Raw genomic sequence first — 23514 nt, forward strand, 5'->3', positions numbered from 1 at the left:
TGCCCTGACCAGGAATCAAACTGACAGCTTCTGCACATTGGGATGATGTTCTAACCAACTGAGCTATCTGACCAGGGCTGGTCTTCCCTCAATTCTTGTCTTCCAAAAATACACTTACTCCAGTTTTCCTGACTGACATTAACAATTTTTATTTGAGACCTAATAAATTTAAGAAATTAACTTGATAAATTGTAAACTAATCAAAAAACTACTTATTTATTGGAAAGTGTGGAAATTATATCTAATTTATTTTCATTACCCAAACAATTCTGCTTTTTCATGCTTTCTTTCAGTTATTTTTTTTCAGTTATTTTATTAGACAGTATGGTGATAAAATATATGGATTTAATGAAGACATGACATAAGACACCATGAAAAAATCTACTAAATGTTGCAATAAGAGCAACAAGCAACCCCCAGACCACTAAAAGTAGTGCACAGAAATAAAAACAGAACTTGAAATATACTTACTTTTATCTACGCTTCCATAAGAATCACTTGAAATTTGTGTTCCAATATGTCTCAATTCTAAAAATGTAGGGAAAATACACTTAAAAAAGAATACTATATATCAAAACAGAATTTTTATGTAAGCCAGTAACTTAATACTCACCTTTTTCATTTTTCTGTTTAGAAAATTCATCAAGCCTTTCCTGTGAAAACAAAACATTAACAATGTTTGCAAAGTACAGAAGTGCAGCCATTCTAGACCTACTGTAAGGGGGCGGCCTGATGGGCACTGCTGGCTGTTTTCAGCGGGGGCCTCCCTCCTGATTCCTGCATGATTAGGACGCTGCGTTTACAAAGGACACGAAGAAGCCCTGAAGTCAGAAATTTAACACGTGTGTACTGTTATCTGTTACCTGTGTCTTCTTAAACTCCTTTTCAAGTATTTTCTTTTCATTCCTTAGTTGCTTGAAGTCCTGCGTTTGCTTGACAGCAGCCTCTTTATTTTAGAAGGGAAGGGAAGAAAAAACATAATTTACGAACTTTATAACTACCATTAATAAAATATTCAAAATCTAATCTGAGAGTTTTTCTCATTTGTTAAAACTTTGAAAAAAATTTATAAAAGATTACTGTTCTTTCAGTATTTTATCCACATGGTTAAATGCAGAAACACTTTTAACTTAAAATATTATCTCTATTATCTATAAAACCATAGTACTGGCACAGGCCCTTCTAAGAATTCTTTGCAATCCCTCACAAGCCAACCCAAATCCTCTAGTCAGGCAAGAATCCAACACGCACAACCTTTAGAGAGGGGGAAGCTATGTCCCCCTCCACCTTGTTCTTCAACAATCAGCAATATTCAAGGTTTACAGATTTTAGAACTGTAATTTTATCTTAGAATACAGTTAACACCATTCTCTTTATTTGAGAGAAGGGACAATCTCCTCTATACTTACGATACTGTTATTCTTTTTTGGAATTCCTTTCAAAGAGCTAATAGTTCTGAGTGCTAATACCTTTATTACAGATCTACAGTGGACCCTCGAACTTCACTGAGGTTAAGGGTGCCGACCACCAAGTAGTTAAAAATCCTCATATAATTTTGAATCCCCAAAACTTAACTACTAATAGCCTATTATTAATCAGAGGCTTTACCAACATAAATAGTCTCTTCACACATGTTGTACGTTATGTGTATTATATATTATGTTCTTACAACAAAGCTAGAGAAAAATGTTATTAAGAAATTAATTTTGATTCCCGACCAGGGCACACAGGAGAAGCGCCCATCTGCTTATCCACCCTTCCCCCTTTCCTTTCTCTCTCTCTCTCTCTTCTCCTCCCACAGCCAAGGTTCCATTGGAGCAAAGTTGGCCTGAGTGCTGAGGATGGCTCTATGGCCTCCCTCTCAGGCACTAGAATGGCTCCAGTTGCAATGGAGCAATGCCCCAGAAGGGCATGCTGGGTGGATCCTGGTTGTACGCATGCAGGAGTCTGTCTCCCTGCCTCCCTGCTTCTCACTTCAGAAAAATAGGAAAAAAAAATTCATAAGAAAAATATATTTATTTACAGTTTTTACTGAAAATACTCCATGTGTAAGTAGACCCACACAGTTAAAACTCAAGTGTTCAGGGTAAAATGTACTTTTAAAGCATTTTTATAGCTGTTCAGTGAATCTTCAGCCAATGATACATTCCTGTTTTTGGTTCTGAAGCAAAGTCTGTGTACACTCTAGGCAACAGTATTACTGACTTTACTTGAATACTGTATTTCTCCATGTGTAAGACACACTTCGTTTTCCTGAAAATCTTGGGGTCTAAAAACTAGTTGCGTCTTATACAGTGGTTCTAGGTTTTTTTGTTTGTTGTATTTTTCTGAAGTTGGAAACAGGGAGGCAGTCAGACAGACTCCCACATGCGCCCGACCGAGATCCACCCGGCATGCCCACCGGGGGGCAATGCTCTGCCCATCTGGGGCATCGCTCTGTTGCAACCAGAGCTATTCCAGCACCTGAGGCAGAGGCCACAGAGCCATCCTCAGCGCCTGGCCAACTTTGCTCCAATGGAGCCTCGGCTGCGGGAGGGGAAGAGAGACAGAGAGGAAGGAGAGAGGGTGGGGTGGAGAAGCAAATGGGTGCTTCTCCTGTGTGCCCTGGCCGGGAATCGAACCCGGGACTCCTGCACACCAGGCTGATGCTCTACCACTGAGCCAACCAGCCAGGGCTGGTTTTAGGTTTTTTTACTTCCATTTCCCATACTTGTTTTTGTGCTCATTGTTGAAGAGTGATTCTTCATCATACACAGATGAGGACAAGCTAATAGATGGGAGTTTTGACAGTGATGAGGAGCTGTATGAATTTTATGATGAATAAAACTTGCGTTCAGTAACTACATAATCCATTTCTTTTCAAAATTTGGGCCCCAAAATTAAGGTGCGTCTTATACATGGTGAAATACGGTATGTTCATACACAATCACTATGAAAAGTAAATTCTCAAAAAACACCAGAGTAACAATCCTTTCCCAAATCATTTTAACAAGCCTGAGTATTTCTTTACCTGATTATTGCCCTACTGTTTACTAGGGAAAAATATTTTATGACATGAAAAATAAAGGCTACACTTTTGCTTCAAAAGAATTGTTTTAAAAGCTGCTTGTAGCCTGACCAGACGGTGGCACAGTGGATAGAGCGTCGGACTGGGATGCGGAAGACCCAGGTTCGAGACCCCGAGGTCGCCAGCTTGAGCGCAGGTTCATCTGGCTTGAGCAAAAGCCCACCAGCATGAACCCAAGGCCGCTGGCTCCAGCAGGGGTTACTCAGTCTGCTGAAGGCCCACAGTCAAGGCACATATGAGAGGGCAATCGGTGAACAACTAAGGTGTTGCAACCCGCGCAATGAAAAACTAATGATTGATGCTTCTCATCTCTCTCTGTTCCTATCTGTCTGTCCCTCTCTCTGACTCACTCTATGTCTCTGTAAAAAATAAATAAAAAATAAAAGCTGCTTGTAGTCTCACAGACATTTCAGACCTCTTTAAAAACATTTCCATGAATACGTATCTCCACATACTAGCAAAAGGTGGCAATATTTAGAAAGAACATAGTACTATCATACTTACTGCTATACTATCAATTCTGCAACAACCAAGTCAAAGGAAAAAATTGTTAACAAAATATTTATAGAGTTATGGTCTAAAAACATCCAGTTCAATCTAGGTAAACTGATGACTAGATATATTGTCTTTTATCTATATGTCCTGATCCAACTAAATTTAAATCCTTCCTTCACACTTGAAACAAAAAATATACCATTCTCTGAAGCAGATACAGTATGATGAAAGAGCAAACAGCAGGGTCAGTAAGCTACAGCAGGTAAGAGGATAGCTCAAGCCCACACTGGAATAAAACATGGGCGGGGGATGGGTCTGGCAGAGCCCCGCTCGTCTCTACTGGATGTTACTTCCACATCCCAACCACACAATGGAAGAAGAAATCAGAAGAAAAATAATTTTGCATTCAATTCCTGAAAAGGTTTTTAGATACCCCACGAGAACTGACTGGATTCTCCCATGGCCCCTCTGCACTCTGCCTACTCAACATGGACCAGAAGCCCCTAACCAAACAGTGGAGTGTGGGGAGGACGGAGGACAAAGTGACCATTCCCCAAAATAGGGAATTTCATGCAAATCTCTCCATGGGTGTTGTCATAACTATCTAAATACATCAAGTTTCTTGGTACTAAAAGTAGCAACCTTCTCTACTAACCACTGATTTCATTAGAAAAAAAAGAGAAAGCCTCATGAGATTTAACTTTCAAAATTAAATTTTTCTTCTTATATCTGCCTAGACCGGGGGCGGGGGGGGGGGGGTTGCTACAGCAGAATGAGTGAGCCCTTGCTCAAGCCAGTGACCTTTGGGTTCAAGCCAGCGACCATGGGGTTATGTCTATGATCCCCACGCCCAAGCCAGCGACCCTAGGCTCAAGCTGGTGAGCCCGTGCTCAAGCTGGTGAGCCTGCACTCAAGTCGATGAGCCTGTGCTCAAGCCAGCAACCTTGGGTTTTGAAACTGGGTCCTCTGCGTCCCAGTCCAACACTATTCACTGTGCCACTGCCTGGTCAAATTCAAAATTAAATTATTTATAATACACTTTGTATTAATTAGTTCCTGCTTTTTATAGTAAAAGTATAGGCTGCTATTATTTTGAGTGCAACATTTTAAGGATTTGCCACATTCCATTTTTATGCTACTTTCTGGTAACTGAAAGGAATCTAGTAATCAAATTTTTTCCAAACAGTACCCTTAATGCAATACCCAGGGATGCACCACCAAAACCATAGCAACTCCACTCTCAATCAACTACTACAACCTCTTACAGTTATCAGTGAGCAACTAGATAACAATAGTGCCAATTACCTTCCAGCTTCTTCACCTTGGCTTCTAGTTTCTTCTTCCTAACAATAAAATTTTTGTGTTAAAATAATCAAAAGTAATATATATACATATACATGTATGTGTGTGTATACATAAATAACAAAAACTATACATTACAGTTTGTGGTACATTTATTTTTAATTACTGAGATTTATATATATATCAAAGTAAATGTCAGTCACAACGAATATCACCCATCAACCATTAAAACTACCAGAAATTTTTCTAAATGTAGAGCAAACCTATGAAAAAATAGTACACTGTTTAGTGTGTAATAGTTCTAAAACGGATTAAAGAAATCTGTCTTTTTCTCCCTGAACTGTAGTGGCCTCATCTGTGAGCCAAGCTGATGTGTTCAGATGGTCTCCTGGAGTCAGTGCAGCCTCTAGGTAGCTAATACTACATTTGGAAGCATGGATGGCAGGAGTGCTCACCGCACCACCATGATAGGCCATGGCTGGAGATGTACACTTGTTTTAGGATAAATCTGAGTCAGAAAAGGGAAGTAACTCTTGGATAAAGAGCCTCTGAGTTATTGCTATATCAAAATTTAACTACTGTATGTGTAGCTCACAAATTTGTTGAATAATGTGAACAATAATACATAGTATTATTTTAAATTTTAAAATAATAAACTGGATGCTTCCGAACAGCCCTTTTTATGAATGGTAACAAAGACACCCATTCCGTATGCCATTTGTTAAAGGAGTGATAAAAAGAAAGAAGTGGATAATGTTTCTACACACAGATCAACAAGCATACATGCCACACACAGTCATAAACATGTTTACAGAAGTCTTTCTTTGTGCAGCCTTTTGACCCGTGATAGCTTATTTAACCCTCCTTATAATCCTTCAAAGGTAATTATAATTTCCATTTGACAGATGTGGACCCCAAGACTGAGAGACATTCAACAAACCCGAAGACAAATAAAAGAAACACTCCTGACCTAAAACTTTTCAAAGACGAAAACCCTGTTTCCATAGTAATTTTAAAAATACTTACTGAGCATCAGTTCTCAAGCATTCTTCCTTTATACGAGCATACTCCTGATGAGTATCCTGGTACAACTTTAGAGAACTCTAAAAAACAAGTTAATAGATATATACTGTCAATTTGAAGGTCATGACTATCAGTAACAACTTATTTTGAATTGAAATGCTAAATTATTATCGTTCAACAATATGAAATTAACTAAATTAATACTATGTTGGGCAGAAAACCAAAGTACAATTCATTGAACATTTTTAAAGACTATAACCAGATCCTTACTAGATGTTACTTGATTAATAATATAATCAAACAAAGCTAAAAATTTAAAATATACTGATTTTAAGGCAACTCCAAATCTTCATAATACTGAATAGCTAATATTTTTGTCTCAACCAATTAAAATTCAACAAAACCTAAAGAAATTTTAAGAGCTTAATATAGGCTATTATTACTATTATGAAAAAATATACAAGTCATTATACTTAACAGTAACTGGAGAAAATGTGTTAAAACCAATCAATACATACACCTTGATAGACACTATGTAATGGAAAAGAACTGTTATTTAATAGCAATATAATGTAATATAATATAATATAATATAATATAATAATATAATATAATACTGTTCAGTAAACACATAATATAATGTATATATGACATATCTTTAATCATCATAGCTATAAGAGGTAGACTTTATGGTCTCCTTTCACAGATGAGGAGTCTGAGGGTCCACACACTAACTCAGTCTTCCAAAGTCACAGTGAGTGAGTATAGAGGGCTTATCACTCTTAGGTCTTACTCCAGTTCCTATTTCCTCAGAGAGGGCTGATGAAATTACTATATAATCAGAGGTAGACAAAATTCAATGTCATGATCTTTTGTGTTCAAGTTTCACTGCATAGTCAAATATATAATACAGAAAGTCTTAAGAAATAGAAAAATTAATCACTGTTAAGGTAGATAAGACCTCGGATAGGTGCATGGCATTACTAGATGCCGTAACTTGAAGACTGGGAGGCACAAATACTATCCTAAGAAGAACACAGAAAACAGGCAGAGAAACCAAGATCATCCCAACTTGGCTATAGCTTGTCTTATGCAAACCACCTCACTTTATTGGCTTCAGATTTTTAACTGTAAAAGTGAGAGATTCTCTTCTAAGATTCCTATAGTGTAAACCAATATATATATATATAGACACACACACACACACACACGATTATATTTTAAATAGTTTTATTACAACTTGACCTTGAAATGAAAAACATAATTTCTCTACCTTTAAGTTTAAAATTTTACATGTTATTTTATACTTAAAGCAAAACAAACAAAAACAATGTGAAAAGAAAAGCAATGCAGGATACATAAAGCCATAAAAATTCACAGCTAGACGGTTTCTCTACCGAACCTCTCATAAAGCAAAAACAACTGACACAGATTTACAGATTTAGTTATTACTGTAAGGACCAAGGCATAAATCAACTAGTTCAATGTTCTTAAGTATAGTAACACACTTAAAGAGTCTTGACTAGCATTATTTCCTTTGTTAACATTTAAAATGTCTCCTCCCATTACAGTGAATTAGCACCTGTTAATTAACTGAAGGTAAACCTCTGGAGGAAAATTACTTTAGGTACCTTTTTCTCTTCTAGCTCAGCTTTTAAAGATCCAAGTTCTTCCTGACATTTCTGCAGAGGAGAAATTTTTTGAAGCATCTGTTCCACTTGGTGATGCAGAGTACTGTTCTCTCTAAAAATAAGACAATGCATCAATATTATCACAGAAGAATCTACAGTGATTTATTAAATTTATCTATCGGTGATTTTAGATTATTTTCTAAACCAAAACAAAAAGAATTTCTTTTCTTAAATGCATTCTATTTATACCAACATAACTCTCACATTGCTTTTTATTTCTTTGGTATTCTAGTCTTGTTCTAATAAAAGTATATTGAAAAGCCACTACAGACGCAGACACCACAGATCTGTTGGAGAATTATATTAACGGGCAATCTGCCAAGTAAGTTGGCTTTTCCAATCTTGAACTCATTCCATTATTCAAAATGATAGACAATTTTACAATTCAGATTGGATAATTTTGACTCAGTTTACAATCATTCTTTTTGCCTCTTGATAAATGTAATCAAGTCTATTTTAAATTATCTCAAATATACAAGATAAACAAGCCTATTAAACATTCACATAGAAGACAATAATTATATAGCAATAAGCTTCATCTCAATGGCAACACAATCAGTAAAAATTGATTGAAAAGTCAAATCAAGCCATAATTTAAGACCTTAGTAAGAAATTCATTTGGACAATTTAATAGTAAGGAAAACATGAATCGTCTTTTATTATGTGCCCCAAAGCACCATTCTAAATAATGTATCAATCCTAATATGGTACTTTGTACCCATTTAAAAATCTAGGCTGATAAATACCTCCCCCGAAAAAACTATGAAAACAAATGGCTTACCTTCTGGCAAACTGCAGCTGTAAAACTTGTTAAAGAAAAGTCTGAGAATTTTATCTACTGATACTTGTCTGAAGACAAAACTCACTTAAAAATAGTATATGTTCAATGTACATAGAGGCAAGATCATAATTCCTAGAAAACAATACTCAAAGTTCCATCTATAATATACATATAGCATAGCAATAAAGATTTTTACTGAGTTATTCCTATTTATAACATGTACCAAAAGTGATATTATGAAGCTAATAGAAAAACCTTGAATCCTGTATATATCAGAACCTCCAAAATAATCTGTCCTTTGCTTCTCCAACAGTCCAGAGCGTAATTTCATCAAACAAGACTTACGTTTTTACAAAACCATACATAACTATATTCAATGAGTAATGAGTAGTCAGGAAGAACATAAAATATAGATAATCCCTCACTTTTATAATACACAATTTGATAATTTATTTTCCATCTCAAGCTGCCAATAATGTTCTAAGATAGCAAAGAATAACTCCTTTAAGTTTTCTCTCCTATAAATTCCTATTCATATCACAATATGGCAAATGGTTGCAACAAGTTTGTATCCTCTTTCAGAATGTAAGCTTCTCAAGAGTAATTATTGCAATCTTTGCAAGAAAGAAAAGTTCAAAAAACATGTAATGAAATATACTCTTCCCTTTAGAAAGAGGAATAAACAAAAAAATAGTCAGATTTACACACAAAAAAGTTAGAAATCAAGTTATATAAGAAAGCTATACTAACCCTGCAACACTGGTACCTCAAGCTGTAGAGCAAATACTAAATACCTAAGGTACAATAAATATATTATTTGGGCAAATACCATATGTGTCTTAAAAAAAATCTATATTTACCTACAGCTGAGACAGAGCAGATCACATCATACAATGAAAATGAAAGAATAAATGAAGCCTTGGCCGGGTAATTCAAGTGGTTAGTGTCACCCCTACACATCAAGGTTGTGAGTTCGATCCCTAGTCAGGGCACCTATAAATATCGACCAATGAATGCATAAATAAGTGGAACAAAATATCAATGTTTTACTGTCTCTCTCCTCTTCTTCTCTAAAAAAAAATTAAATACTTGAAAGTTTTATCAATTTTACTAACTTATCCTATCAATTTTGATTTTTGAAATTCTGCAAATTTTAGAAAAGTAAATAATTTTTCTGATTACTCATATAATCTCAAAGATTATGCCATTTCACCCAAAAAGGATATAATAAACACATACGCTCCTAATACTGGACTTGATTGCCTGCTTATTTTCCTATGTAGCTAATTAAAAGTACCTGTAATACTGTTTCTGTACAGTTTTTATAAGCAAAGATATCACTCCTGCAATAGTACCCATTTACAGTTAAATAGAATGATACACAAATAAAGCCAAAGAAATTTCAATTACATATTTTTTAATGTAAAAATTCATTTACGAAAAGTACATCTCAATGTTATAGCTTGACTTTCTTGTTCTATCACACAAATAGATATGATGGTACCAACACAAACAGGCCAGCCCAGGGTGCCAGAAGTAAAATGGAAGCAGGCCTGGAGCGACTGCCAAAGGTGAGCAGCAGAGTCTGCCCCATGTTAAAGCTGAAGCTGTACTTCAGTGAAACCCTGGAAACATATATGTGTCTTTACAAGAGCAATTTTATTTTTATGGGAGAGAAATAACTCGGGGTGTCATCACCACAAGATAAAAAGGATCAATTATACACACTATTTTCACCCTGCCAAGAAATTATTTAACCAGAGGCCAACGACACCACAGGTGCTCTGCATGGTTACTAAACAAACGGTGACTACGAGCCTGAGTGTCTTGTGAACACAAAATCACACTATGACTTGGCCTATATACATTAATCTCCACAAGTCAAAACAGTGATTAACACGAGTCAGTTTTCTAACATTCTGAATATTCCTACAGGGCTCCTCTTGCAGAAATCTCCAAATATTCTGATACTCTTCACATTATTCCCAAGCCTTAAAAATTTGTGGCACATACTTGGTACAAATGAAAAAGACCTATTCATTAAAAAGTCTATGAAACCTTAAAAAAACCAAAATCAATGACAAAAACAAATTCTGAAATAAGGAGCCCAGCAACCTTTATCACAAAACATATATAGTTTTTAAAAGACCAGCTGTTCACTGTGCTTATTACAAACACTCCCTAATGCCAGTAAATGCTGCCCTTCAAAAGACAACTATGAAAAATTCACATTTCTTTAAAAATCATAAATAAGTTAATTTAAGATTTCAAAAGAAAAAGGCAGTTAAAGGATATCATCACACTTCTTCTGATACTCTGTTAACAAATTACTGCAACAAAGAAAAGAATTGTTACACTATGTTAAAACTATGTTTCAAATATGCTTATTTCTTATCCAATAAATTCATGTTTAACTATATACAATATATATTACCTTAAATTCCTTAAAAACATTGCATCAATATGATGAGCTTTTCATATAAAATCCCTTTGATCTAACTAATGCTTTAGCCCAGTGGTTCCCAACCCTGGGGCCGTGGACCGGTACCAGTCCACAGAAAAAGAATAAATAACTTACATTATTTCCGTTTTATTTATATTTAAGTCTGAACGATGTTTATTTTTAAAAAATGACCAGATTCCTTCTGTTACATCCGTCTAAGACTCACTCTTGATGCTTATCTCGGTCACGTGATACATTTATCCGTCCCACCCTAAAGGCTGGTCCGTGAAAATATTTTCTGACATTTAACTGGTTCGTGGCCCAAAAAAGGCTGGGGACCACTGCTTTAGCCTATAAATTATGGTGACTTCTATAGAGATAAAAAAAAAAAATTAAATCTCATACCACAGCTATGAAATACTGTGAAGAAATTGGGACCCTATCCTAAAGTTAAGAAGGCTTTGAAGATAGCAAACACTTTTAATAAAATCCCTAGTTCAGCAAAAATCATTTCTTAGGCCATGAGACTTGTCACAAAAGTCATCAACAGAAGGTTAACAATGATGAAAGCGGTTTCATTATAATCAACACAACACCACATAGGCCTCAAGGGAAACTCCAGGTCATCTTTCAAGCCCTGGGGGTCTAACATAGCTTCCTGCTTCAGCCAATCGGTCAGGTCCATGAAGTTCAGTGAAACACACGAAAACATACTCACTCTGTATTAATAATTTTTTGCTTCAAGGTAATTAATGCTTCAACATATTCATTTAAATTCTGAAAGAAAAAAGAACACTACAGTCAGCTACTTGTTTTTATATAAATCACTTTAAATTTTACTGCAAAATGTCATTTATTATAAAATATAAACATATTGCTTACTATATTATATTACATAAATACAGAAATATGTAAATCTATCATTTCCATTGTGTATAATACACAGACATATGCTGTGTGATCCTGAGCCCATGCTGCCTCTCTCTGAATCTCTTCTACCAGAATGATGGAACTCTAACAGCATCATAGTTGTACAGCTGTTCTGTGTGCTCTTGATTTCAGTGTGGTTTACTTAGTGTACAATGCAAAACATTAACAAGTTTGGGAATCAGTGACACCAGGTTTCTCTCAGCCACATTTCAGAGAAATTAGTCTTCTCCCATTTAGCAGGAGACTTGTTTTTCAAAGTTTCTTCCTGGTACACTGTGAACACCTGGGGCAGGTGGACAGGACCAAGAACAAAGGGACTTATGTATACTGGCTGCCTGCTTCTCTCATTTAGGCTCCCATTCAGTGGCAGCCAATCCTTTTGCTGTCTAGGAAGAGACTGGAAACAATTTCTCTCAGGATCTGAGGAAATCTAGCCTGGAGATAAAGGTACTGACATCAGATGTTATTTAATCAATAAATGGCTCACCCCAACCCACTGCAATAAAGTTCAGAGAGAAACTTGTAACATGAAAGACCAAAAGAAGCCAAAGAAACTTGGACTAAGCAAAAACTGAGAAAAACCACAAAAAAAATAATATGATCTGGGGTAAATTATATTAAATTCATGAAACAAAAAAGCTGTTTTTAAAAGAAATAATCAAAGCTCTTGAAACAAAAAAAAAAAAAGCTCTTAAAAATTAAGACTATAAACACCCACCAGCATGGCTAAAATCACAATGACAGGCAATAACAAGTGTTGGATAGGATGTAGAGAAATTGGAATCCTCATACATTGCTGGTGGAATATGAAATGGTGCAGCTGCTGTGGAAAATAGTTTGGCAGTTCCTCAAAATGTTAAAAAGAGTAAAGCATATGATCCAGCAATTCCACTCCTAGGTATATACCCAAGAGAACTGAAAACACATGTCCGGCCAAACTTGTACTCTCTTATTTATAGCAGTATTATTCACACTAGCCAAAAAGTAAAAATACACTGTGTCCATCCACTGATGAATGGATAAACAAAATACAATGTGATTATTTGGCAATGAAAAGGAATGAATGACACATGCTACAACATGGATGAACCTTGAAAACATTATGCTAAGTGAAGAAGATTCCATTCATTTAAATTGTTTATAGTGGGCAAATCCAGACACAGAAAGTAGATTAGTGGTTGCAAGGGAAGGTCAAGAGAACAGGGAATGACTGTTAATACAAGGTAGGGCAAAAGTAGGTTTACAGTTGTTTGTACGGAAAATAATACAAGAATACTCACAACTGTAAACCTACTTTTTGCCCCATCCTATAATGAAGAGGTTTCTTGGTAGGGCCATAAGGATGTGTACGTGAACATATTTCACAATTACATAGTGATGATAGGATTAGATAACTGTGAACATAACAAATACCACTGAATTGTACAAATTAAAAAATGAATTTTATAGTATGTGAATTATATCTAAATAAAATTGTTATAATTAATTAAAAACAAAGAAGCAAAATAGGAGATGTGACGATAACATTGAAAAAACGGTCCTCCAAAATAAAGCAAACTACAGATATGAAAAAGAATAAGAAAAATAAAAATCAGAGTGTCAGTATAAGAGGTCCCACATGCCCAAAAAGAAGAGTTCCAGAGAAAGAATAAAAGAAAAGATAGGGAGACAAAAAAATACTGATGTTCAAGAAAAAAATCCCAGAAATGAAGTCAGATGATTCCAAATTCAAAGGGCCCAACTCGGGGATACAAATAGGATCCAAATTATGACACATCAGTATAAAATTTCAGAACAGCAGAGACAAAGCAAAGAGACTATAAGATTCCCGAGAGAAAAGAAAAAAGTCATATAAAAAGAATGGATAATCAGAATGGCTTCAGACTTCAACAGCAAACTAGAAATTGAGACACCTAGAGACCTATAATGCAAGCCTTCAAAATTTTGAAGACCAATGAATTCCTAGTAAAAAGTCAATCCAAACTATCAATCAACAGTGAAAGCAAATTAGACATTTTCAAATACGCATAGCCTCCATAAAATTACTTCACAGAAATCTTTGCTCAACGACGTACTGAAGGATGTGAACACATGCCACCAAAATCATGGATAAACCGACAGAGGACAATGATTTGGGGCACAGAGCAGAGGTGAAGAAACTCTATAGCAAGGCAGCTGAGTGCGAGATTAGAGCTGTAGGCTCAGGAGGGAATTTTTCTCCTATGAAGAAACAGAATCTACTGGAATGGAAGCATTAAAAGAATATTTATACCTAACTGGCACAGAACTACAAGTGAATGTACATAGTTGGTTTTCGTCATGCATTTAAATTATGATTTTTTTTTTTGTAAAAGTGACTGATTCTTTCTCTTTTACCATTCCACTTCAAGTTCTTTGCTAGTCGATCTCCTCTTCCCCACCTTGCTTCCAGATGTCATCTGTAACGCAAAGTACTATGCCAAAGACATTCCAAAGATCTCAGACTCTGGGGTCACACACAGCTGAATTCAAATTCCTGTTCCTCCACTTTCTGGCTGAATGACCTTGGGCAAATTTACTAAAGTTCCCCCTGTTTCAGAACCTTTTCTAACTGTACAGATAAGGAGACAAACACTGGAAGGCCAAACAACTATCTTGCTATCAGGTTTAAATAGTGAGATGAGCCAGTGTTTACCCCAACTCCCAGCATAAAGTAAGCACTCCTTAACATTTCTAAGATGAGGAGGTTAAATTAAGGATATAATCATTAATCAGGGGAAACAGGAAAGTTAATGTAATCATAATTTGCTCCAGAGCTTAGCCCTGAATAACATATAGTTAGGTCAGCTCCCATAGTAACCTAACTGTAATTGTAACTACACTGAGAACTAGGGGGGCAGAGAAGGGGTGCTCAGGTGCACTGGGGTACAGGGCAGAAAGAGAGCTCAATTCTCACCTTCCAAAGTCAGAAATCAAATGACATGCCTAAAAATGAAAAATAAATAACAACACAAGTCTATTATTTAACAATAATGAAAGTTCATTATGAAAAACACATTGTGCAAACAAAAGTGCTGTCTCTTGGGAAGGGGGAATAAATGGGACTGGAGTATGTCTAAACAAATCTTGTATATCTAGCTGTCTCTCCAAACTATGTTCATGTATAACTAATAAAAACAAAAAACTAAATTCACAAAGCAGCATACAAGAATAAAAACATGATAAATGAAGATAATATCTTGGTTTCCTACAGCATTCAAGTCCCTACCTTCTTTTCCTAAGGCCTGGTTGGATGGCAGTTCAAATTTAGTAAGACACTGCAGTGTCCTAATAAAACATTCTATTTTCCTCAAATCTGATTCAAATGTTACTTATGTTGACTGCAACCAAGGTCTCCAACTAGAGCAGGGTTCGGGAACCTATGGCTCATGAGCCAGATGTGCCTCTTTTGATGGCTGCATCTGGCTCGCAGACAAATCTTTAACAAAAAAAATAATAATGTTAAAAATAGAAAACAGTCTCATGTATTACAATGCATTCATTTCCTACTACTGCTCATGTTCATGGTTGTGGGTGGCTGGAGCCAATCACAGCTGTCCTCCGGGACAACACCAAATTTTTATTGGATAATGCGCAACGTACACGGGTCGTTGTATGGATCTCACAGAATTATATTTTAAAATATGTGGTGTTCGTGGCTGTCAGCCAAAAAGGTTCCTGACTCCTGACCTAGAGAATCTCAGAGTTCAGAATGCTAAGCTATCTGTGTCTAGGTGAAGGGCCCTAGAGCCCACCCACTCATTCTCAGGTACATGAACTGTGTCTTACTATTGCCCACCTCCAGGGAAGGAAGCAAGGTACTCTTCCTCTCTAAGAAAGGCTATGGTGATGTGATTACTGCTTTTCTCCCAGCAGCCCTGCTCTCTCCTGAATTTCCATTCCAATGTGTACTGGAAGGCAGACTTACTCCCAATTCTCTCTCCTCTCCTTCCAAAACTACAAGCTTTTGTTTTTCTTTGCCCTCTGGTTGAGTTCCTCAACCTATACTTTATACACCCTCACTGGCCCACTGACACAATTCCCAGAGAAGCTTAATACTCAGCCTTTCTATTCACCATTCACTCCCTTTCTATAGTCTACTGTTTTAATTTTATCCATACAATCTCTTCCTGAATGTCACTGTGAATATGTAGTACTGAATTAAAAAAAAATCCACCATATGCTTCCTATCTTCCCTTCCCATCTTGGAGACATGGAATCAACAGCGGCCGAGCATACAAGGGAAGGGAGGAGCAGCGGGCCCTGGCAAGGAGAAAGCCAGCAGGCCTGGCCAGGATAGTTTACAAAACGGCATTACTAAATAAGTAAAATCTATAGACACACAGCAAATAAATAAATAAATAATTTGGGAAAAAGTAAGCTGCCTGACTCACCACTACTGTAACACTGCTATCATTTTGGCCTGGAAGATTCTTAATTGTGGGAGCTGTCCAGTGCATTCTGGGATATCTGGCAGCATCCTTGGCCTCTCCTCACTGGCTAGCCAGAGAATCCTCAAGTTGTACGTGCAGAAGAGTCACTCTGCAGCCTGAGACTGCTATACTCAGAAAGGCCTGCTTACAAAGAGGGCCCTTGGTTGGAGTCTGGGAACTGGAGGGTTCCCAGCCCAGTCTCTTCAGCTTGGTCTTCCACTGCTATACCTTGTGCCTAATCCATCATAAACTACTTTCTCATCTCCAATCCTCTGCACACAACATGTCCCTGTCCACAACATGCTCCTTACATTTCTACCCTCTTAATTAATTACAAATCATCCTTCAGATTTCAATTTGGGATCACTTCCTTTTATGAAGCCTTTAGTTATACCTCCTAGATGCTCAAGATACCTTGTACATCATCCAACATAGTACTTACTGCATTATTCATGGTCTGGTTGCTTTCTCACTCATCTGTAACACCTAGAACACGAGCTTCATGCCTCTTCTGTTCTTGACTGTGTTCCAAAGCACACCATAGCATCACAGATGCAGTAATGCTCAATGACTGCTAAATGAATGGATTACCATTCTGTGAGCATCCCTGTCATATAACCATTTACAAATCAATATGTCTATGGAGACATATGTGTGAAGTTCCAAATGATGAAGTCCAAACCACTGGCAATTATTGATGGGAGTCCAGCATAAAGTTAATATAAATGATGCTCAAATCTGCTCCAAGGAGAGATAAACACCATCTTTCTGAAGCTATTCTAGTTACAGTAGCTAAGCAGTATAACCATATGCTTCAAATTCTCATCTGGATCCTCAAGAGTTAAAATGTTTGGCTCTGTGATAAATGAAATTAGTAAGGAAAAAAAATGGGGGGGGGTTCTCTTTCATCACAATAAAGTGACTTATGGCAGTGTGACTTAAAACCACTCAACTTAAGAGTTGTTTATTTGTGCATGTCATCAGAGTAAGGTTCACACTGGTTTATAACTACTAAAGTTTAGCAACCCATATGACCAGTAACCCATAGCTCTCTCATGAAGCATGCAATCACTTAGAGAAAACAAAGATGAGGTGATGTGTGAGTCTACAAGTAAAAAAGATGCACAACGTGTAATCATCTATACACCGCTGAACCAAGCCATGATCTCAGCAAATGCACTGTACCTCTTCAACCACTAAGAAAAAAAGGGTAGGGAAGAATAGAAGATGAAAAAAGATTTCCAGTGCGAACAACGTTCAACTCAGGACAGGGACAGGTAGCTTCCCATTACAGTTCAGAATAAAGTCATAGCACTGACATGAGGGCCTTCTGCAAGGAAGGCACCTGTAGTATGGTTGTACATTTTCTGCAAGATCCAGAAGTTTCAGGGTGCTAAAACTCACACAGCAAGATATCTTATCTGTATGAACCTCTCCTGTGCATGATTTTAACTGGAGCATAGGACTAGCTGCAGGACGCAGCACCTGCAGAAACATCTTTCCTAAGGGGGTAACTGACCTCTCAATGACAAATGCAATTACCTGTTCTCAATTCTCATGCTTTCCCAAACTGATTTCCTATAGATTTCATGTTTTCTCATCATTCCATGCTAGCCTTTGTCATGACCCAGTATTTTTCCTTCACTGACTCCTCACGATGGCATGTAGTCCCATGAATTACCAAAAAGGTTTTCAAAGTTTCTTTTAAGTGAAGAACATACTCTATCATTCTCCTATTTTCATCGTCCCTCAAAATTCTTACAATGAACTCAGTGCCCACCTAACCTGGCCTCTTCTCTACTTTCTTGGAAGTATGTTAGGGTATCCTGAAGACACTGTGCTTCACAAACACCAAATGGGAAAATAGCAAAAATCTTGTTTGGACATCATTTCAAAACGTCAGTCCCACATTTCCAACACCTCTGCTCGCTTGGTTTCACTTTCTCCTGTCTCTATCACAATTTTAAATCTCTGCGCCTTCTATCTCCCTGACTTGAGATCTGTCCACTCTAAAGTTTCTTATAATCAGAACCTTTCTCTCCTCCATTCCCAGGCCCAAGAAAGTTCAATTAGCCCAGGATTTTATTATCACTAGTTTGCATTCGTAAAATAACTTACCAGAGCTAGTTGCACCTCCTCAAATCCATCCTGCACACCACCAACTGTTATTTTTACTGTAAGCACTGCTTTTATGTGGTAACTATGCAAAACCCTTCACAGCTCTATAATGCTGATAGAAATAAGAACAAAATTTTAAGGTGGTAACCATTCAAGGTCCTCTATAATCTGCCATGAGTCTATTTTTCTGCCTTATTTTGCAATATTAAAGACTTGTTCCAGAAACTCTACTCAAAACTATCTACCCTCTTCCCCTAAAAAGATATTTCAGGCACCAGAAAGCCCAAATGCAATAGTGTGTCCAGATCTAGGGAACAGGCCTGCAAACTAAAACCCTTTGCCTGTGTTTGTAAACAATGTTTCAGTGGAACACACCACACCCATTTCTGGCTGCATTTGCACTGCAATGGCAGAGTAGTTTCTTTGAGTAGTAATGAACAAGACCACCACAACAAATATTTATGATCTTGCTCCATGCAGAAAAAGTCTGCAGACAGCTGGGTTTAGAGGTCTAACAGGATTACTCCTATTGCTGTTTTGAGAAACAACAGTGGGAATGTGGCAAGGGTGGAAGGAGAGACTCCTTAAGAGATTACCACAATAATCTCCAGGACACAGATTACAGTGGTTCACACAAGTGTGGAAACAGTGGGGATGGTAAGAAGTAAACTGACAACAAAGGCGGAGCCAACAGAATGAGTTGATGGATCGAATGCAAGTCTGAGAGAAAGAGGAGGAAACCAAGCATAACATCTAGTGGCTGGCCTAAGCAACCAGGATACATTTGCTACATTTAAGGAAGATGGGGAATACTAATGGTTTTTCTTACCAGGTTTTTGTAAGGAAATCAGATTCACAATTTAAAAGAATAATTCGCACCAGTTGCTTTCCTACACTAAAACCTCCAATGACTCACTATTCTTTCAGAGTAAAAGTCACAATTCTCACAATGGCTACAAAGGCCTGAATGATCTAGCACAGGGGTCGGGAACCTTTTTGGCTGAGAGAGCCATGAACACCACATATTTTAAAATGTAATTCCGTGAGAGCCATACAACAACCCATGTATGTTACACATTATCTAATAAAAATTTGGTGTTGTCCCAGAGGAGAGCTGTGATTAGCTCCAGCCACCCGCAATCATGAACATGAGCAGTAGAAAATGAATGGATTGTAATAAAGGAAAATATTTTATATTTTTAACGTTATTTTTTTTGTTGTTAAAGATTTGCCTGCAAGCCATATGCAGCTATCAAAAGAGGCACATCTGGCTCACGAGCCATAGGTTCCCGACCCCTGATCTAGCCCTCCTTTTTGAGACTTAATCAGATTCCCTGACTGGTAAAAATTGTGTCTCCCCAAAAATCAATTATGTTGAAAGATATACTCAATGTAATGGTATTAGGATTTAGGGCCTTTAGGAGGTAACTAGGTTATAAGCACAGAACCCTCATGAATGGAATAATGTCCTTATAAAAGAGACCCCAGAGTGCTCTTCTGCTATGTTAGAACACAGCCAGAGGACAGTCATAAATCAGGAATTGGGCCCTCTCTAGTACCATATCTGCTGGTGCCTTGATCCCAGACTTCTCAGCCACCAGAACAATGAGAATTAAATTTATTACTTATAGACCAGTTTATAGTACTGTATAGCCCAGAATGGATGAAGACACCAACAACTATTCCACCCTAGATACATGGCCTCCTTGCTACTTTCAAGTATACTAAGCTAGCTTCTGTGTCAGGCCTCCACACTTGATATACACAAAGCTTACTCTCTCACCACCCCCACCCAACCCTAATCAAACACAACCCTCTCTGTGAAGCTTTCCCAGGACTCCATAATTATCCCAGCCATTAGTTCTTCCTTCCCCACCTCTCCCCTCTTCTCTGCTTAATTTATCTACCATGCCTATATTACATACATACATGTAACTTGGTTAATTTTTCCTCCCCCCCCCACCTCCAAGAATGGAAGCTCCAAGAAAGCAACAGTATTTGTCTTCCCCCCCCTCATTGCTACTGTAATCACACTGCCTGAAACAAAGCATGTGATCAACAATATTTGTTGAAGAAACCAACCCAAAGAATAGTACTAAAGATTTAAGATAATTTCACTCATGGTCCCAGAATTTTGAGGCAAAAATTAAACCACATTGCAAATACCTATACCTTGCAAATCAATACTCTAGTATTAGTTCTCCTAATCCAGAGTGTCAATTCATGACTCCCTTTTCTTTACCCCCACTCTCAAAAATTAAAGTATCAAAATGTTTGAAATCAGTTCATAGATAATGTACTAAAACAAAACAATGGCAAAAATAAAAAACTTAAAAAACCCTACCAGTCCTTTCCTTTCTGACCTCATCAGCACGCTTCCCTCTGCATCATGCTCACACCAACCAGGCCCTGTTCTACTTCTCAAAGACACTGTGCTCCTCACTTCAGTAACCTTTCCACTTGTTAATCCCTCTATCTAGGAAGCTCCTCCCACACCTATTCTAGTCTGCCCCTTCTCATCAATTATCTCCCCAAGTCACCTCCTCAAAAACGCCTTGCCTGCCACCCTTGCCAAGAGACAAGACCACCATTTCAACTCCTTTATTTTCTTCCTAAATCTTAAAACCTTCTGTAATTTTATTTGCACACATAAATCTTACTTATGAGAGCAGATCTATTTTGTTTACCACTATGCGTCCCTCGTGCCTCGAACACTATACAGAACAGGTGATGATTTAATTACATTTAAAACAGTTCCACTTGACCATTAAAGACACTGAGAGTAAGAAATTAAAAAAAAAAAAAAAAAAAAAAAAAAAAAAAAGACCCCAATCATTAGACAACTAGGAGAATCTAGCTGGAAAAAAATATTTGGGACTATTTCCACTACCTGACAAGGCCTGAAGCCAGAAACTAGTAACCCACCTTCTGTCTCACAACAGCGAACACTCCACGCCGCCCTTAGAAACTCCCAGCATCTGTACGCCTTTTTAATTGATGTGACCCCACCGGGCCAAACCTTTGGTCGCGTAAGATCCTGCCTCCAGGCAACAAATATTTAAAGACAGGATAGAACAAGCAAAAACCTCATCCTCGGAGAGAAATCTCCCCTCAGCATTTCGTCTACCACTCATCAACCGAAATACAAGCCCCGAGGAGCCCTGAGGCAGGTCAGTGGAGGAGACCCTCCAGACTCCCTTACTCCGCCCCCGCCTGCATCGCCGCAAATCAACCCTGGAATCCAACCCTAAATAAAGCAAAGAAAGCTATCCCCAAAATAATTGCTGTAAAAAGAGGAGAGAGAACCAGGGAGGGGAGGGGACATACGGGGGGGAAGGAAGCTTCCGCCCAGGAGCGGGAGCAGCGCGCAGGGCGCGGCCCGTGCGGACGGACCCCAGCCCCGCGTCCAGGCGGGCCCACCCAACCCCTCCGCCTCCCCTGTTACGGGAAGGCGCCGCACCTGCTGCAGGGACGCGCAGCCCTGACACCGCGTAAGGTCCGCCGCCGCCCCGGGAGCCGCCGAGTGGGTCTCGCCTGGCATCATGGTGCCGCCGCCGGGCCCGGTGGGCCCGCGCGCCTCAGGGACCCGAGGCCTTGTCCCTGTACTGCCTCTGCTGATGCCGCCGAGGCCGCCGCCTGCCAGGCCGCTTCCCGCCGTGTCCGGGCGGGTCCATCCGTGCACAGAGGTCCCCGTGAAGCGGGCTAAGGGCTCTCCCAGCCAGAGCAGCCTCGGGCACTAGAGAGAAACGCTACCCGGTGCGGCCCCCGAGCGCGACACAGCACAGCCAGGACCCCGCCCCGCCCTGGCTCGCTCCTCCTTCTCCTCGAGCCGTGGGGCTGCCCAAAATTCCGCCTGAGCAAAATAAAAAGCAGAGCCGGGCTGATGGAGAAGGGTCACGCCCTCAAAGGAATAGTCAGGGAATCGAAGGTGCACGCCCTCCACCGTTTACGGGTTAATATTTTATTGCTGGCTTGCTGCGTGACAGACTTTTCATAAGCACCTAAATTCTTCAACGAAGGGGCGGTGCCCTGCGATTACGTCATTTAAGACGCCTCCTATACTGGAAGGGCCCCACATTGAACGGATAAATGCGCTATTTATAACTAACTAGACGGGGCCGTACTGTGCGGATTCGGCCCGGTTTGGAGGGTCCGGGAGGACTACAGTTCCCGACGCTCCGCGCGCTGGGCGGACTCGGAGCGGATCCGCCGGCCGCGTTCGGTGCACTTCATCCCTAGTCGAGGCCTTCGCTGCTGGTGGCCCTTTATTCCAACAACCATGTTTTTCCTCCTGCCGCCCCTGCCATGGTTCACTTGCCGTCCAAACTCCTACTCGGTACCAAAACAGCAGCGCCTAGTCGAGTTCTTGGCCTTTCCGGCACCATTGATGGTCAATAACCAGCTTCTACCAAGTCCCAGTTTAGTATCTCTTGGGAGGGGAGAAAAAACAAAAGAAATCCTCTCCCTCGTCGCAATTATTGGTTAAAATCAGGCCCCCGATGCTTTTGCTTGAACCTCAGTTTTCCACGTCTTCAGTCCCTTCACTACCACCGGAATATCTTAATAATCACAGAGCTGGTTACCATCCCTACTATCTGAAACCAACCTGGGTTCCAGACGTCTAGGTATTGTCTAAATTCTTCGCGTTCAATACAAGCATTGTCTGTGTTAAGTAGACTTGCGGACCTTACCAACTTCTTCCTAAGTTTAGAATGGAAATTGCATCTGGAAACTCCCCTTTCAAGAAAGCAGCCTGGATTTCTTCCCTTGCTTACACACTCTGGCTGTCAGCTAGATCTGTTACTGACATCTATGACAACCCACTACCTGATTGAAGAAGTCCACTGACTGATCCACATATCCATGAACACAAAGCAAGAGGAAGATTAAAAGAGAAAGATGTGCCCTGGCCGGTTGGCTCAGCGGTAGAGCGTCGGCCTGGCGTGCGGAGGTCCTGGGTTGATTCCCAGCCAGGGCACACAGGAGAAGCGCCCATCTGCTTCTCCACTCCTCCCCCTCTCCTTCCTCTCTGTCTCTCTATTCCCCTCCCGCAGCCAAGGCTCCATTGGAGCAAAGATGGCCCGGGCACTGGGGATGGCTTTGTGGCCTCTGCCTCAGGCACTAGAATGGCTCTGATTGCAACAGAGCGATGCCCCAAGATGGGCAGAGCATCGCCCCCTGGTGGGCCTGCCGCATGGATCCCGGTCGGGCGC

At 39.2% G+C, this 23514-nt stretch overlaps 1 protein-coding gene across 1 annotated transcript in view; it reads right to left on the minus strand.

Moving 5' to 3' along the window:
• The window catches only part of ICE1 (interactor of little elongation complex ELL subunit 1), a 65577-nt gene extending 43492 nt beyond the window's left edge, over positions 1-22085 (minus strand). Inside the window, exons 1-10 of the mRNA XM_066374779.1 lie at positions 21762-22085; positions 11521-11579; positions 10661-10689; positions 8360-8384; positions 7519-7630; positions 5891-5967; positions 4868-4905; positions 864-946; positions 614-653; positions 472-528 (exon numbers count right to left, since the gene is read on the minus strand). Of these exons, the coding sequence (XP_066230876.1) occupies positions 472-528; positions 614-653; positions 864-946; positions 4868-4905; positions 5891-5967; positions 7519-7630; positions 8360-8384; positions 10661-10689; positions 11521-11579; positions 21762-21845 (604 nt within the window). The 5' untranslated portion in view covers positions 21846-22085. The remainder of the gene's footprint in view (positions 1-471; positions 529-613; positions 654-863; positions 947-4867; positions 4906-5890; positions 5968-7518; positions 7631-8359; positions 8385-10660; positions 10690-11520; positions 11580-21761) is intronic.
• Between the last annotated feature and the right edge of the window lie 1429 nt (positions 22086-23514).

The sequence above is a fragment of the Saccopteryx leptura genome, chromosome 1, assembly GCF_036850995.1.
Source record: "Saccopteryx leptura isolate mSacLep1 chromosome 1, mSacLep1_pri_phased_curated, whole genome shotgun sequence".
Lineage (NCBI taxonomy): Eukaryota > Metazoa > Chordata > Mammalia > Chiroptera > Emballonuridae > Saccopteryx > Saccopteryx leptura.